Raw genomic sequence first — 15842 nt, 5'->3', positions numbered from 1 at the left:
CCTATTTGAACACAAGGGTGAACATACCCACGGAATCCTGTGAACAGCAATAACACAACGCCAGTATAAATAAGCGGGACAGGGTTTTTCGAGTGTTTTCCAGGTGCAAAGTACTTTGCAGTCACATTTTTTTTGTTATTCAATTCTGACTACAGCTACTGACTAGCCAGTAATTTGTAACTCCGTGAATGTTTCGATTCCCACACAGCAGGAAACTTCTTGGAAATTATTTTCTCCTTCATTGGCAACAGTTTGGACCTAAAGGAATGACCTGTGGCTTATATCATAGTACTTTCCCCTGATAAATAAATAACAAATATTTTTATATGATTCTGTGCTCATCCTGCTGTTGTCCATTAAAAAAGAAAGAAAAAAAAACTTCACTGAGGGAAGAGCGTTCAAGACAGGTGAAAAACTATTTTCAAGTAACTTGCCAGTAGCCACGTCACAATAATTGTGGAATAAAATTCTCCAGTGCACTTCTGTTTTTACTCCACAAGCATGTTTTCAACAGTGCTTAACATTTGGAAACTTGTACTATTTCCAGCCTTCCTTCTTCTGTTGCCCACTGGCAGGGAAGGGCACCAACATTTATCAGACGCCAACAACCTTAGAGCACATTTGCCTTTCACAAGAGTATACACTAAGGATTAAAATGCCCATTTTTGGACAAGGAAACCAATGACCAGAAAAGTTTATTTAAACTGCCTTGTAAACTCAACAAAGAAAGCATTTAGTCCCAAGGAGTACCTTTTTAGGATGGCAGAGGCCTAATCATGTTTATAGAAGAAACGGAAGGAGCAGTGGAGGGATGGGAAGACGGAGGAGGTCAGGGAGGAGGAGAGGATGAAAGGGCAACTAGGATACCTACCAACACTGATGGCGACTATCTCCGGGTAATGGCGTATAGGCGGATTTACATGTGCACAAGTGTGTGTGCACACGTGTATTGCCCACCTTTCTTTTCCTAGATTCAGAATTTTTTAAAAAGATTTATTCATCTGACAGAGAGAGAGAGAGAGACCACAGGCAGGGGGAGTGGGAGAGGGAGAAGCAGGCTCCCCGCTGAGCAGGGAGCCTGATGCAGGGCTCGATCCCAGGACCCTGGGATCATGACCTGAGCCGAAGGCAGATGCGAACCGACTGAGCCACCCAGGGGCCTTGAGATTCAGAATTTTAAAATAAGTATGTATTTGGGGAGAAAGGTGTTTTACCATAGACTCCAAAATGGGGACACTGCTACCTTTGTAGAAAAAAAAAAGGTAATAATTTTTAAATCATAAAACTTCTTTCTTCTATATTTACTCATGTGTTTATTCTAGCAAGTTGAAATTTTTCAAAAATAAGGAGCATTCATAAATTAGTTGAGCCATTGCTAATCAGGATTCAGGCAACAAAAAGTAACGGAGCACAAGGATGACTCCATTATGCTAGTTGATATCTTAACTGGACTAAAAAAGTGCTTGTCAAATTTCGACTGAAGTAAGTATGGTTTTCCAGAATGTCTCCTCAGAGAAAATTGTGGCACGTTAGGGGGAAAATAGGCTATTTTTCAGTAAGCCTCACCACGACTTCATATTTACTAGTTGACTGGAAAACTGCCTCAATTATACTTTTATTATCTAACAGCAGAAATGAATAGGTATAGAACTCAAGATCTCCATTATACCTAGTTTTATTAACTAGATTATCAGAATGTGACAAAATGAAAGAATGTTTATTTTTCCTAGGAACTTTCCAACTGTTGTTTTTGTTAGACATAGAAACCTGGCGGTAAAACAATAACTACTTCCTGATGAGTTCCCGAATTTATTGGTTCTTGGAGACTAATTGTGAATACTTACAGTAGGCAAACTGTTTTTCATATTAATTTCTAGTTTGTTTTTTCTTGGCACAAAAAGTGGGTATGTAGCAACATGGTGAATTACAGATTATTTGTGAAACAAAAGAGAAGTTTATTATAAATTATGGCAGCCTCCATTCTTGAATGAAACCTGGGAAGGGATGGGGTCAGAGTTCATAAAACCAGGAAAAGAATGGAGCGAACATGGGCGTATGTTTCAGATTCCAGAACACCGTCGTCCCTTGGAATCCGAAATAGAGGAAGTTAGGGAAAATAAAAGGAAATGCTGCTTTGCCTCACTGACCAAAATCTAAGCCATTCTACTCTAAGCACAGCATATATTTCACACCTAGTAGAGACAGAAAAGCGAAAGAAGGGAACCTCTGTATGGAAGGTTAGGAAAAGGTTGAGGAACCCATGGAATAAAACATGTTGCGTGTATATGTGCCAGGACCTGGATTCTGAATTTTACATAGATTTTCTAATTTAATTCTCACAATAACACTTTAGATAGGTATTATCTTTATTTTTATTTTGAAGACAGGCATCAAAGGCTGATAGAAGTTTGGTCACTTAGGGGCACCTTGGTGGCTCAGTTAGACATCTGACTTTGGGTTTCAGCTCAGATCATGATCTCAGGGCTGTGAGATCAAGCCCTGAACAGGACTCCACATTCCACAGGGAGTCTGCATGAGATTCTCTCTCTCCCTCTGCCCCTCCCCTCATGCACTCTCACGCTCTCTCTCTCTCCCAAATAAAATCTTTTTTTAAAAAAAGGAAGTTTGGTCACTTATTCAAGGTCATGCCACAAGTAAGCATGGGAAGTAAGAAACAGGCTCATCGGTCTCCAGAGCTAAGGTCTTATAAAACAGCACCTATGCCAGGGACGTCATACACGGTGATGAGAAGGAATAGAAGCCTTGCCCAGATGGACACAGACTGTTGTACAAGGCTAAGCATGGAATGATTTACCTTAATTGTATTTTGTCTCACTTTTTACAGTTCAATCATCACATAGACTTGAATGATGTAACACAGGTTGCTATTGAAAGATCTGTGAGATGGATTAAAAGTAACTGATTTTGAGTTCTAGCTTAGATACTTCAAAGCCAGATAACCTTAATTAATCAATTAATCACACCAGGAGACGAAGTATCCTCATTTCTGAAACAGGGATACTAATCATTCATGCCATATACGTCTCAAAATTACGCAATTATAGACAGTGAAAAGACTAAACCATAAAAGTCTAGGAAGATGACCAGATAAAATGGAAGAAGGTAATATTCAATAATAAAAACAAGTTTAGGTTTGTTTCACTTACAGAAATAAAGTCATTTTTGTTCCCTGCTTTACCACTCATTATACACCTTCACTTTCTTACTGAATGAAGAGCTTTCTCATGGCATTTTTTACCTCTTCATTTCTCAGGGTATAAATGAGTGGATTCAACATAGGTGTCAGAAGACCATAAAATACTGCCACGTTTTTGTCTATGGACAAAGTAACTGATGGCCGCATATAAATAAATATACAAGGCACGAAGAACAGGGCAACAACAGTGAAGTGGGCCCCACAGGTGGACAGGGCTTTGCGTCTCCCCTCTGCACCGTGGCACCTCAAGGAATGCAGGATGACAGTGTACGAGGCAGCCAGCATGAGGAAGTTCAACAGGCAGATCACACCACTGTTGGCGACCACCAGCACGCCGACGACATACGTGTCGGTGCAGGCGAGTTCCAGCAAGGGGTACAAGTCACAGACAAAGTGATCAATCACATTAGGCCCACAGAAGGGCAGCTGAAGGACCAGGAGGAGCTGAACCAGGGAATGCAGGAAGCCTCCCAGCCAAGCCACTCCCACCAGCAGGGCACAGAGACGCCTGGTCATGAGGGTCGTGTAGTGCAGGGGCTTGCAGATGGCCACGTAGCGGTCATAGGCCATGACTGTGAGCAGGAGGATCTCAACACCTCCCAAAAAATGGGCTCCAAAGAGCTGAGCCAGGCAGCCCTCGAAAGAGATGGCTCTCCCCTCACACAAGGAGTCAGCAATGAGTTTAGGGGCCATAGAGGAAGAATAACAGGTGTCAATAAAGGATAGGTTGGCCAGGAAAAAATACATAGGGGAAGCCAGCATGGGACTGGAGGTGATGGTGACCACAATGAGCATGTTGCCACACACTGTGACCACATAGATGATCAAAAAAACCACAAAGAGGACCCTCTGTATCTCTGCGTTCTGTGAGAGTCCCAGCATGAAAAATTCTGTGATATTGTGTGGCATTTCCATACAGTCCAAGGACGAGAATGCACGTATACAAGTGCCTATAAATTCAAGAGAGAAACACAATTTTAACAGAATTACAGGGAGGAAAAGTTGTTGCAAGGTTTTCTTGGAATGCCCCACTTCCCGTTGTCTCTCCTAACTCTTCCTGCTCCAAAACTCTTGTACCAGTTCACTCTGTTAACCTCTAAATGTGAACATACATCTATTGTTAACTTTAGCGTCAATGGGCAGTAGAAAGCTAACTTACTACATGAAAATAATAGTTGAATTTTGTAAATTTTAAATTACTTTTGTTACTGTAGAAACTGAACCTTTGGCAGACCTTGATCTTCTAATTCAGCTAGAGTACATCTCTGACAATTTTCAGGAAGGTCGCACATACATACAATGGCACTTGAAAAAACCATGTATATTTAGGATCTCCTGAAATCTCTGCATGTAGAGTCCATATCCTTTGAATTAAATCTTTCTTCTTGAAGTTTTCAGTGAGGTTTGCTACACTTTCTGTAGTGTTTCTGGTGGTAACACAAACTGATATCAAACAAACCAAAGCAAGACTGAGAGAAGCTGACTGGCGGCAACTGGAGACCTCCCCAACTTCCCACTTCTCTCCCTACTCATCTCCTCCCACTCCGAACCCATGGTGGGGGCAGAATCATGTCTAGGAAGCCAAACTTAAATAATTCTTCCCACTTGCTTTCGACATTTTACATGCTTCTGCTTTTGTTTTCTCTGGGCTTGGTGCAATCCTTCTAGCTAAAAGCTACTAGTCCTTCTGCATCTATGGGAAGGACTCAAAGTACAAGTTTGGGGATCATCAGTGCAAGATTCTATTAAATAATGAGTATCTGCCTATTCACTAACAGAAGCTACAGGGGCAGGGAGAGCGGATACCCTATCTTAACCAGCTATAAATTCATCTGGCAGAATGTTCCTACTCACCTTTTATTCTCTTAATGATAGTAAGGAAATGCCTGTGCCTATCTTAGTTTTAAACAAAAAACTGACACTAACCCCACCCACCACCAACCCATGGCTTTCCTAGAAATATAGGCCTCTTTCGATTAGCTGAATCTTTCAAATTGCTGGAGATCTGATGCTCTGTATAAGAAGTAACGAACCATGACAGACTATGGACTCTGGGAAACAAACTGAGGGCTTCAGAGGGGAGGGGGGTGGGGGAATGGGATAGGCTGGTGATGGGTAGTAAGGAGGGCACGTATTGCATGGTGCACTGGGTGTTATACGCAAGTAATGAATCATGGAACTTTACATCAAAAACTAGGGATGTACCATATGGTGACTAACATAACATAATAAAAAAATATTATTAAAAAAAAAGAATTAAGGGAGAATCATTAGGTGTCAGAAGAAGAGACACCCAGATACAAGAAACACTGGGGAAAAGATTCCTGTGTTAAGAAGTTGCCCGCTTTTTCTCTCTCCCAGTTTTAGTTCAAGAAGGCAAATGTAGCTTCTGCAAGTGACATGTGTGATGGGACCTTTTCAGAGTGGAACATTATGGCCAAGAGGACAGACAGTGGTGATGAGAGCAAACACCTGGGTAGCACGTAGTTTTTGCCAAGCACTACCCTAACTGCTTTATGTATATCAGCTCGTTTAAGCCTCTCATTATTCCCACGCGGTAGGTCACTGTTTTCATCCTCCTGTTGCAGAGCAAGAAAGTGAAACACACATTAGCAACTCACAGAAGCTTATTCAGGTAGTAAGCGGCAGAGCTGGGGCTTGCACCCAGACAGTCTTGCTACAGATTCTGTGGGCTTCCTGGCACCACACTGTCACTTAAACTTATCTGGGTTTGAATCCTTCCTCTGCCATTTGCTGGCCATTTAACCATGAACAACTTCTCAAAGCTTCAAAGTTCTTAGCTATAAAATGAAAATAAAAGAACTGCTACACCCTGTGGTTGCAGGGAGCAGTAAATGAGAACGGGGCGTGCAGAGTGTTTGTAAAGAGCCTGGATGGGATAAACACCCAATAAATGGCATCTCTGAAATCACCATCATCACCACCACGAGCAACAATATCTTCATGTGGCTTAAGGACCCAAGGACCTAACTGGATGAATCCAAAACTAGCTTAGTTAGTTCAATTAAGTATAGCTAATTATATTCAAAATAATAATATTATAAATACAAGAAGTGCCCTAACACTGATCCTCATACAGAACACAATTAGGGAAAATGCAAATAGACATGAATAGCTCAGAACTTAGCCAAATAATGAATTTATACACCCAAAAACTAAAACGTTAAGCTGATGCATTTCTGCAATGAATAAATTACTAATTATTTAAATAAATTATTTGTTAAAAGCTAGTCAAAAAAAAAAAGAGGAAGAAGAAGTCGTCGTCTCCTCTTTGAGTTATCCATGAGAAACAAAATTATGTTGTGGAAAGTAATGAGAATTTTAGTAAAATTATTCTACTGCAGTTTTGAGTTGCATTTTTCTTTTATTTAATTTTAAAAACAGATTAGAAAAAACTCACAGTGACTGGATCTGAGGACAACACTAGGTCTCCAGGTTTTGTGTTGTGCTTTGGTTTTACCTCCTAACACCATGGAAAGGTGGATCTGGAAGGGTTCTCAGAGGATCATCAGACCAGCTCCAAGCACATCATCCAGACTTCACTGTTTCATGTGATTAAATTCCTGGATGAGATTACAGTTGTTTTATCCATTGAGACAAAGAGAGACTGGGCAGGAGCTATTGATTCCCCAAACTCATCTGAGGTGAAGGTTTCTTAGACTAGTACAAGGCGAGAACCAAGACGGTCATTCATTTACAAGCAGCTGGGAATTTGTTCTGTCATCCATTTTCCCTTTTTCAGCTTAAGAACCTGATGGCATGGGCGCCTGGGTGGCACAGTCGTTAAAGCGTCTGCCTTCGGCTCAGGGCGTGATCCCGGCGTTCCGGGATCGAGTCCCACATCGGGCTCCTCCGCTGGGAGCCTGCTTCTTCCTCTCCCACTCCCCCTGCTTGTGTTCCCTCTCTCGCTGGCTGTCTCTATCTCTGTCAAATAAATAAATAAAATATTTAAAAAAAAAAAAAAAGAACCTGATGGCATTTACAATCATTGTTTCCAATTGTCTATGTTAAAGATGGTGGATTTCAGACCCAGAGAGATTAGATGCACTGGTTCAAGGTCACATGGGTGACCCATGGCAGAGGCATAGCTGGAACCCAGGTCGTTCGGCACCCCAGCCTGAGCCCTTCCCAATGCAACCACCACCTTCCATTATCTGCCTTGTCTAGCAGGGGGAGCGGGATCATTAGCTCTGCTTTCTGCTAAGGATATTCACCAGCACAGTCTCAGAGAAAAGCTTTCTCCTTCCACTGGACAGGGTTTTTATAAGGGCGTTGGGAGTGGTAGCACAGGGACTGTCAGCGCCACGTGCTTTTGCCTTTCCAAAGGAGAATAATTCTCCCTCACAGGATCACTCGCTGAAGCAGTGCTGGAGCTTGTGCCTCCTTCACAGGTCAGAACAATGTTGGCACCAGCATTTAATTAGTCCCCTGAATAGAATTTTGGTCTCACAAGGAAGTGACTTCTACTGTACTTCATAGAAGTGCCTAGTGTCCTTCTAGTGTCTTCAGAGAGCAACTATAAATCATCAAGAGGAAAGGGACGAGTTAGGATACTTCTGGAACTCATACTGGAGGGTCAGTATCCTTAGAGAAATTGCTGACTGAAGAACAACATCAGGAAGAATCAACAGCATTCATTGCGCATCTTCTATGTTCTAGGCAGAGGTCTTTCATCTTCCCCCCTCAAGCTGAGAGAAGAGGATCACTGTCCTTCAAGCAGGGGTAGGGGCAGAGGGAGAGAATCTCATGCAGACTCCACACTGAGCACCCAGCCCGATGCAGGGCTCAGTCTAGGACCCCGAGACCATGACCCAAGCCAAAATCAAGAGTCAGACACTTAACCGACTGAGCCACCACACACCCCACTACTCTTCATTTTAACTCAAGAACTCCCTAAGCCTCGTTTCCTAGAACTACAATGCAGTTCACGGGCTTCTTTCTTCCTTTTCTCAGCTCTCCTCCACAGAGCAGGATCTGCGTCCTTCTGGATGGCTCCTCCCACCTTCCCTCACCTGTGTTTCCCCCAGTAAATCTCTTGCACATCGACTCTGCCTTACCTTCTGCTTCTCAAAACCAGGACTGATGTAGAAAATATGAAGAACTCTTACAAATCAATAAGATAAAAACAACCACATGAGATTGGAACAGCACTTCAGCAAAGAAAATACCCAATGGCCAGTAAACATCTAAGAGAGTAGGGCTCCCCTCTTTCATCATCTGAGAAATAGGATACAGAACCACAACAAAACACCACTGCAATGCTTCCCCTACATGCCCAAATTAAAAGGATGGACAATATCAGGTGTTTACTGTCAATTCTGAGGAATTCTATCACTCATATGCTGCTGGTACAAATGTATCAAGGTTTTCTAAGTATACATTGGATATATATAAATATACATATAATCAATGACCCAGAAACCCTATTCCTAGGTACAAACCCAAGAGAAAGGTACGCAGCTGTGCATGGGAAGACACATTACCAAGACTCCTAACAGAGCTATTTGTAATACCATAAAACTGGCAACTTAAATGTCCATCATAGAATGGGTAAAAATGTTGGTATATTTATACAACAGACTACGAGAATGAAATTAAGTGAATGACAGATGTCACAATAGGAATGGATCTCACAAACACAATGTAAGCCAAAGAATCCAGAGTCAGTCAATGATTGCATATATGATTGCATTATTTAAAATGTGAAATAGGCCACCTAGGGATGTGTACATAGGTGGTAAATATATTAAAGTATGAAGAAAAGCAAAGAAGTTTTATCACAAAAGTCACCTTAGTGTTGACCTTTAAGGGAAGAGAAAGAGGTATGATTGGAAAGAGATAGAAGGGATCCTGGGAGGGCTAGAAATCATCTACCTCTTGAACTGCTTTGTGGTTTTATGGGTGTCCCATTTTAGGAATCAAAGATTTTATCTCGGTTTTTTAATTGTCTGATTATGTTGTGTCTCAGGTGGATTTAAGTTCATCCAATTTGAGATTTGCTGAGCTTCCTGAACCTCTAAGTTTATACATTTCACCAGATTTGAGAAGTTTTCAGCCATTATTTTTTTATATTATTTTTATAATAATATTTTTTATTATGTTAGTCACCATACAGTACATCCCTGGTTTTTGATGTCAGCCATTATTTTTTAAAAATTTCTTTCTGAGCCGCATTCTTTCTTTTCCTTTTTCTGAAACTCTACTAACATAAATATTAGACATTTTGATGTTGTCCTACAAGTCCCTGAAACTCTGTCCAGTATTTGTAAATCTTTTTTCCTCTCTGTGGATAATTTCTACTGATAGAACTACTGATTTATCTGACTGGATAATTTGTTGTTCTATCTTCAAGTTCACCTTTCTCATATATTCCTACTATGTCACTGAGCCCAGCCAGTGAATTCTTTATTTTGGCCATTGAATCTTTCCGTTCTCAATTTTCAATTGTATTCTTTTTTATAGTCTCTATTGCTTTGCTGACGCTTCTATCTTTCCATTTGTTTCAAGGATGCTCGCCCTTACTGATAGGATCATGATTATAATGGTTGCTTTAAAGTCTTTGTCTGAAAATTCCAACACCTTTGTCACTGAGTCTGCGGATCTTTTTTTTCCACTTGCAGGATGAGATTTCCTCCTTCTCTTTATGTTGAGTAATGTTGGATAGTATCTTGGATATTTTGAATATTATGTAAGAACACCTGATCTTTTTAAAATTGAGAATGCTGAATTTTTAATTTTAGCAGGCAATTAACCTTGCTAGTTTCAGGTTGCAATTTCCAACCCATCTTCTGTGGGCTGTGATTCCGAAGTCAGTTCTGTCCCCAAATCCTTTACAGTATTCTTTAGCTCTTTCTGACATGCACACCACCCAGTGACCAGTCTGGGACTTGAGTGGTGGTCTGTCCTATAATGCCATTCTCAAAGACCTTGGTATGCTGTTTGAGTTCAGGTTCACACATTTCACCTCTCTGGGGCGGAGAGGCCTTAGCAAAGGCACTCTGAGTTGGGGTGTGTTGGAATGGGACACTGCCCCACTCTCATTGGGTGAGGGATAAAATAGATAATAAAAGTTCCTAAGACATGGATTGCAGAGCCTTCTTATTTTAAATCATTTCCAGAATTCTAAAAGAATTATAATCACTGGCAGGATAGCTTTGAGAGCTCAAATAAAATACTTTAGTACAATATAGTGAGAGAATCATATAGTTTTCCTCCATTGGCCTATTAAGAGGAAAATCCATTATATTAATGAGCTTTCTAATATTAATTTCCAGGGACTTGGTCCTTCTTTGAAGACAGGATTTGAGTGTGATTCTACTCAGTGTGATGCCCTCAGAACCTAGAACCTCATCTGGGATGTTGGTTTTTGTCAAGAAACCAGCTTGAGTTTATTTATGAGTTCCAGTTTATTCTGTTTGTAATGTGTCTTTGTTATTTGGGGCAATCGAGTATGCTTACTGTAAATTTAAAAAAAAAAACACTTAAAAAGTATAAGTAAAAGTTCAATTTAAAGTAGACTCGAGCCACAAAGTTAAGTACTGTTGCCATTTGATAAACCTACTTCCAAACACACATCGCTACCCAGACCTGCACAGGCAGATGACAAGCTACAGAATTTTACATCACCAGGCCACATGCTGTTTCATAACCTGATTTTTAAGTTCTGTCTTAAGCTGTAAACACTTTCTATGACAACAAATATAGATAAATGGCACCTGTTTAACAGATGAACAGAATCTGTGTACCAAGGAACATAAAATTGTGGGGGAATGTGTAAGCTACTGACATTAGATGTGAAACACTGGAAGTATGACCTACTGGAACCAGGAAACATACTTAAAAGTACAGCACAGGAAATGTTATTACATCTAATGAGTTTTTTCCACTTTGTGTCTGTATTCTTCTTCCTGCCAAAGAAACTTTTACAAAATTCCTTTTTCTGCACTATCAATAAAATGCAGCCCTCAAGCAGAACACCTAGACAGCTGACCAGAGAACTACAAAGGTTCAAGGTATAATAAGACATACGAATGGAAAGCAAAGCCTTTCCACTGTAATGAATCACTGCGAGCAAGCGTTTTACCAAGTGGTTAGAGAGAAGCAAAGCCTCCTGGATGTTATACTGGATAGTGACTCTGGACTTGAAATAAATCTGGGCAAGGGCATTCACAGACAAGAGACTGACAATCAGGACATTGATAACAGGCAGCTTACAAGCAGGAAACACAAAATAAAACATGCAGAGGAAGATCGGTAGATAGTAAAGCACTGTGCATTTTGGCAAGATCGTACTTAAAGGCAGACAGATCTGGATTAAAATTCCAGCTCAACCTTGGGTAAGTAAATCAGCCTCTGTGAATACATTTTCATTTTTAAAAAGAAAACCATGTCAACTTCTTAGGAGGACAATATGAGACCCTATTTGTAAACTGATGTACCAAGTCAATGATCAATCATTTGTGTGTGTGCATGTGTTCACATGGATATAATGTTTAGACATTTATTGCAGAATTTCACAACATATTATAGTTATGTTAATTTTAGTGTAAACCTATTCTGTGCACTTCCATGATTTGAGTTCAGCAATTCCTAATTGTATTTGCTATATTCTCACAGTCTCAAGCTATAGATTTTTTCTGACATTAGTGTTCCAAAACCAACTTGTCCTCCACAGACAGCAATGATGCCCAGAAAGCCTCTGCCTTGGCTCTTCCCTCAGAGTCATAGGAACAAACAGTGATCCCGGAGAAAGGACATTCAACTGTTGGTATCCAGGTTGCAACTTCAAAACTGTTCATGGCATGAAAGACCTGGACCGCCATCTAAGAATCCGCATGGCAGATGGAGAGGAAGTGTCGATTACGCTGTGAGGACAATGTCCATCTCAGGGCAACTGAAGACTGCTGAGCCCCTCCCAGTGTTTCCCAGACTCAGTATCGCTCTGCACCTTGTGGTCTTCTGTCCAGGACCCAGCCGGAGCAACAGTTTCTGTCTGGAACATGCCAGATAAAGGCAGTCTTGATCTTTTCTCTGCTGTGGACTCCCGGCAATTTTGTGAAGCTGATGGACCCTTCCCAGAATGTTTTTAAATGTAATAAGATCATATTAAATTCTACTGCAGTACAATTTTGAAAAAAAAATCATAGACGGAATCAGGTATAGGTGAACCATCAGTAACTACTCTGATCAATATTCCGATGTGCAGAGCTGGGGGACCAGGTTAGTAACATTTCAACAAGGGGATTCCACTCATCATTAGTACCCCAAGCTGATGAAGGCTCCATCTCAGACAAAAGTGAGGGAGACAGAGATGGTGCTTCCATATCCTGCAATTTAGTGTTAACTATAAAGAAGAAATTTAAGTTGCATATAATAATTTGTCTGGTCAGTAACATAGGACATGGATAGATTAGACATAATTTTAAACATTTAAAGCAGCTTTATTCTGAAATTTTTTGATAGTCTCTCAGCTGTCATCATGATAACTGAGAATGACTGATTATTTCTTTCCCTACTGTACCTGTATCCTCTATCCACAATTGCTCATTTTTTCCATAGATTTTTCATGGCATTTTTTACCTCTGCATTTCTCAGGGTATAAATCATGGGGTTGAACATGGGTGTCAAAATACAATAAAACACAGCCACTATTTTGTCTATGGATAAAGTAGATGATGGCCGCATATAAATAAATATACAAGGCACGAAGAACAGGGCAACAACAGTGAAGTGGGCCCCACAGGTGGACAGGGCTTTGCGTCTCCCCTCTGCACTGTGGCACCTCAAGGAATGCAGGATGACAATGTACGAGGCAGCCAGCATGAGGAAGTTCAACAGGCAGATCACACCACTGTTGGCGACCACCAGCACGCCGACGACATACGTGTCGGTGCAGGCGAGTTCCAGCAAGGGGTACAAGTCACAGACAAAGTGATCAATCACATTAGGCCCACAGAAGGGCAGCTGAAGGACCAGGAGGAGCTGAACCAGGGAATGCAGGAAGCCTCCCAGCCAAGCCACTCCCACCAGCAGGGCACAGAGACGCCTGGTCATGAGGGTCGTGTAGTGCAGGGGCTTGCAGATGGCCACGTAGCGGTCATAGGCCATGACTGTGAGCAGGATGATTTCAGTTCCTCCCAATAAATGGGCAACAAAGAATTGAACCAGGCAGCGCTCAAAAGAGATGGCTCTCCCCTCATACAAGGAGTCAGCAATGAGTTTGGGGGTCATACATGAGGAATAGCAAGTATCAATAAAGGATAAGCATGAGAGGAAAAAGTACATAGGGGAGCCCAAGGTGGGGCTGAAGAGAATGGTGGTCATGATAAGTAGGTTGCCTCCAACAGAGACAAGGTAGACGATCAAAAAGAACACAAATAAAACTCTCTGCACCTCAGCGTTCTGTGAGAGTCCCAGCATGAAAAATTCCGTGATGTTTCGTGGGCTAGCCATGAGTCCAGAGCTATGGCCAGGACTTGGGTGAAAAGAGATTCAGAGAATAATTTGTTACAACCTCTTTCAAGACATTTCAAAAAGTTAGGAGAAATCAGTGTTTGTGGAATCGCATTATCCCAAATCCTGAGTCCCAAAGCAAGAACCTGCTAATAATACAAATCATTTTCTGCATTTCTAATTAATAAGCGTGACCAAGTACAAAATTAAATACCAGACAAAATAAACAACTCCCAAAATATTACATCTCTTGCATTTTAACCAATAAAAGTGAACTCTGTTTTCTGATTGAAAATATCTTCATGGAGGTTTTCGTAACAAAAACTAAAATATATATAAATTTTAGTTCATTAAAAATAACCACTTATGAGAAAAGTATTTCCCTAAAAATTCTTTTGTAGTTGCTTTTTTAGAGCCACACTTCCAACTCCTAGTTGCACTTTGCCATGCACATGGGCATCTCCTCAAAAACTGATTTTCTCATCTCAACCCCAACTCAACTTGCTCCTCCTTCTGTATTTCCTCCACCGCCCACCACAAACATGGGAGTGAGTCATCCTTGACTTCTCCCTTTACTAATCCATCTCACAATTTCTAAATTCATCACCACACTTTATCAAATCTTGTTCCTTAACTTTCATCCATCCATCCATCCATCCATCCATTTATTTATTCCAAAAACATTTTGAGCACCTACCATGCCCCAACCATAGCTCTTAGCATTAGACTTAGATCAATTAGCAAAATAATCTGATGGTTGTTCCAACAACACCACAGCTGTTCTCTCCTGCCTCATATCTTGCCCAGACACCTGTTCAGTCAACCACACTGCAGGCGGTAATGTGTATAAAATTCAATCATTCAATCATGTCGTCATTCAGCTTAAAATCCTCCACAAGTGCCTCTTCACCTTCAAGATAAAATCTAAGCATTTTAGTCTCATTACAAGTCCCTGAAACTTGCTAACCTACCCATGTTATCCATCCTTGTCCACTATCATGGGCTTTAGCCATACTAAACTACCCTAAATTCCCTGGTCAAGTCACACTCACTAACACCTCATTGCCGTCCACATGCTATTCCCCCAATCTTTCCCAATTCTTACTAGCTTACTCCCATACATCCTCCAAAACTAGGCTCAGATATCATCTCCACAAGAAAGATGGTCTCTTCCCCTACCCTAGGCTAGATTATGAGGACTTGCACTGTATTCCTACAGCACCCAGATCACACTTCTATCCTAGCTCTTTGCATACACACTATGTTGTACCGGTCTTCCTCCACCGCCCACCCTACATTTATAGTACCTTGAAAGAGGCTTCTTTCTGTTTAATATCCATATCGCCAGACCTAAAACAGTGGTCAATGACTATTTGCTGAGTAAATAAAAAACATAAAACCAAAAAATATAGGAAATTTACAATACCTGGATCTGAGGTTGATAAGTTCTTATCAGAATTAATTACTTTCTAACATGGCACATTGATAGAACCAGTAGTATTCTTAACAGGTCATCTGGTCCATCCTTCTGCATCATCTGTTCCTCCCTCCCCTTTTTTGAATGATGCATATGTTTAATGACTGCATAGGATTAAAGAAAGTTCCTGCAGGGAGAAAAAAATGTTTCATAATCTCTTCTCTGATTTGGAAAACTCCCACAATCCTAAGTGACCCGGGTTCAAAAACCAAGTAAGGGATCTCATCCGTTTATGGGCTACAGGAGACCTCTTCAAACATCACCTTCCATTTTCTTTGCTAAAAAGTCATTAAGCGTAGTTTTGTTTGTTTGTTTGTTTGTTTTTATGATAAGCTGGTGCAAGCATGTTTGGCTTCCAAATGCTAACAGTTTGATCTAGAGATATTAAATAGTTGACCCAGGTCACAGAAGCTAGGTTGTGGGGGACTTAACACAGACCCCATATCTCCTGACTCTGTAGTCTGTCCCTCTCTCCTACAACATCACGCACCCTTCAGAACCAGATTACTCAGTCACAGAGCAGACAAAAGGAACAGAAGGAAAGATAAAGTTGCTAGCTCTGCTTTTTGCTAAGGCTGTGTATCAGCAGATCCTCTTAGGAAAAGGGAGGGAAGTAATTACAAAGATAACTCATCGTGAGTAGACGGAGGTTAGAAAATATTTAAAGGAAGAGAA

At 40.9% G+C, this 15842-nt stretch overlaps 2 protein-coding genes across 2 annotated transcripts; both read right to left on the bottom strand.

Annotated features, from left to right (window-relative positions):
• Positions 1-3223: 3223 nt before the first annotated feature.
• On the bottom strand, positions 3224-4132 carry LOC113264875 (olfactory receptor 4C3). Its single transcript, XM_026511852.2, has one exon. It carries the CDS (start codon positions 4130-4132, stop codon positions 3224-3226), a length of 909 nt encoding a protein of 302 aa, XP_026367637.1.
• Positions 4133-12781: 8649 nt separating this feature from the next.
• LOC113264942 (olfactory receptor 140) lies at positions 12782-13690 on the bottom strand. Its single transcript, XM_026511893.2, has one exon. The coding sequence runs from the start codon at positions 13688-13690 to the stop codon at positions 12782-12784; it is 909 nt and encodes a 302-aa protein (XP_026367678.1).
• Between the last annotated feature and the right edge of the window lie 2152 nt (positions 13691-15842).

Source organism: Ursus arctos, unplaced genomic scaffold (genome assembly GCF_023065955.2).
Source record: "Ursus arctos isolate Adak ecotype North America unplaced genomic scaffold, UrsArc2.0 scaffold_23, whole genome shotgun sequence".
Classification (NCBI taxonomy): domain Eukaryota; kingdom Metazoa; phylum Chordata; class Mammalia; order Carnivora; family Ursidae; genus Ursus; species Ursus arctos.
This window is presented reverse-complemented; position numbering and strand designations above follow the sequence as displayed.

Coding starts and splice junctions, on each gene's coding strand:
- LOC113264875 (XM_026511852.2), bottom strand. CDS start 4,132: ATGGAAATGCCACACAATATCACAGAATTTTTCATGCTGGGACTCTCA.
- LOC113264942 (XM_026511893.2), bottom strand. CDS start 13,690: ATGGCTAGCCCACGAAACATCACGGAATTTTTCATGCTGGGACTCTCA.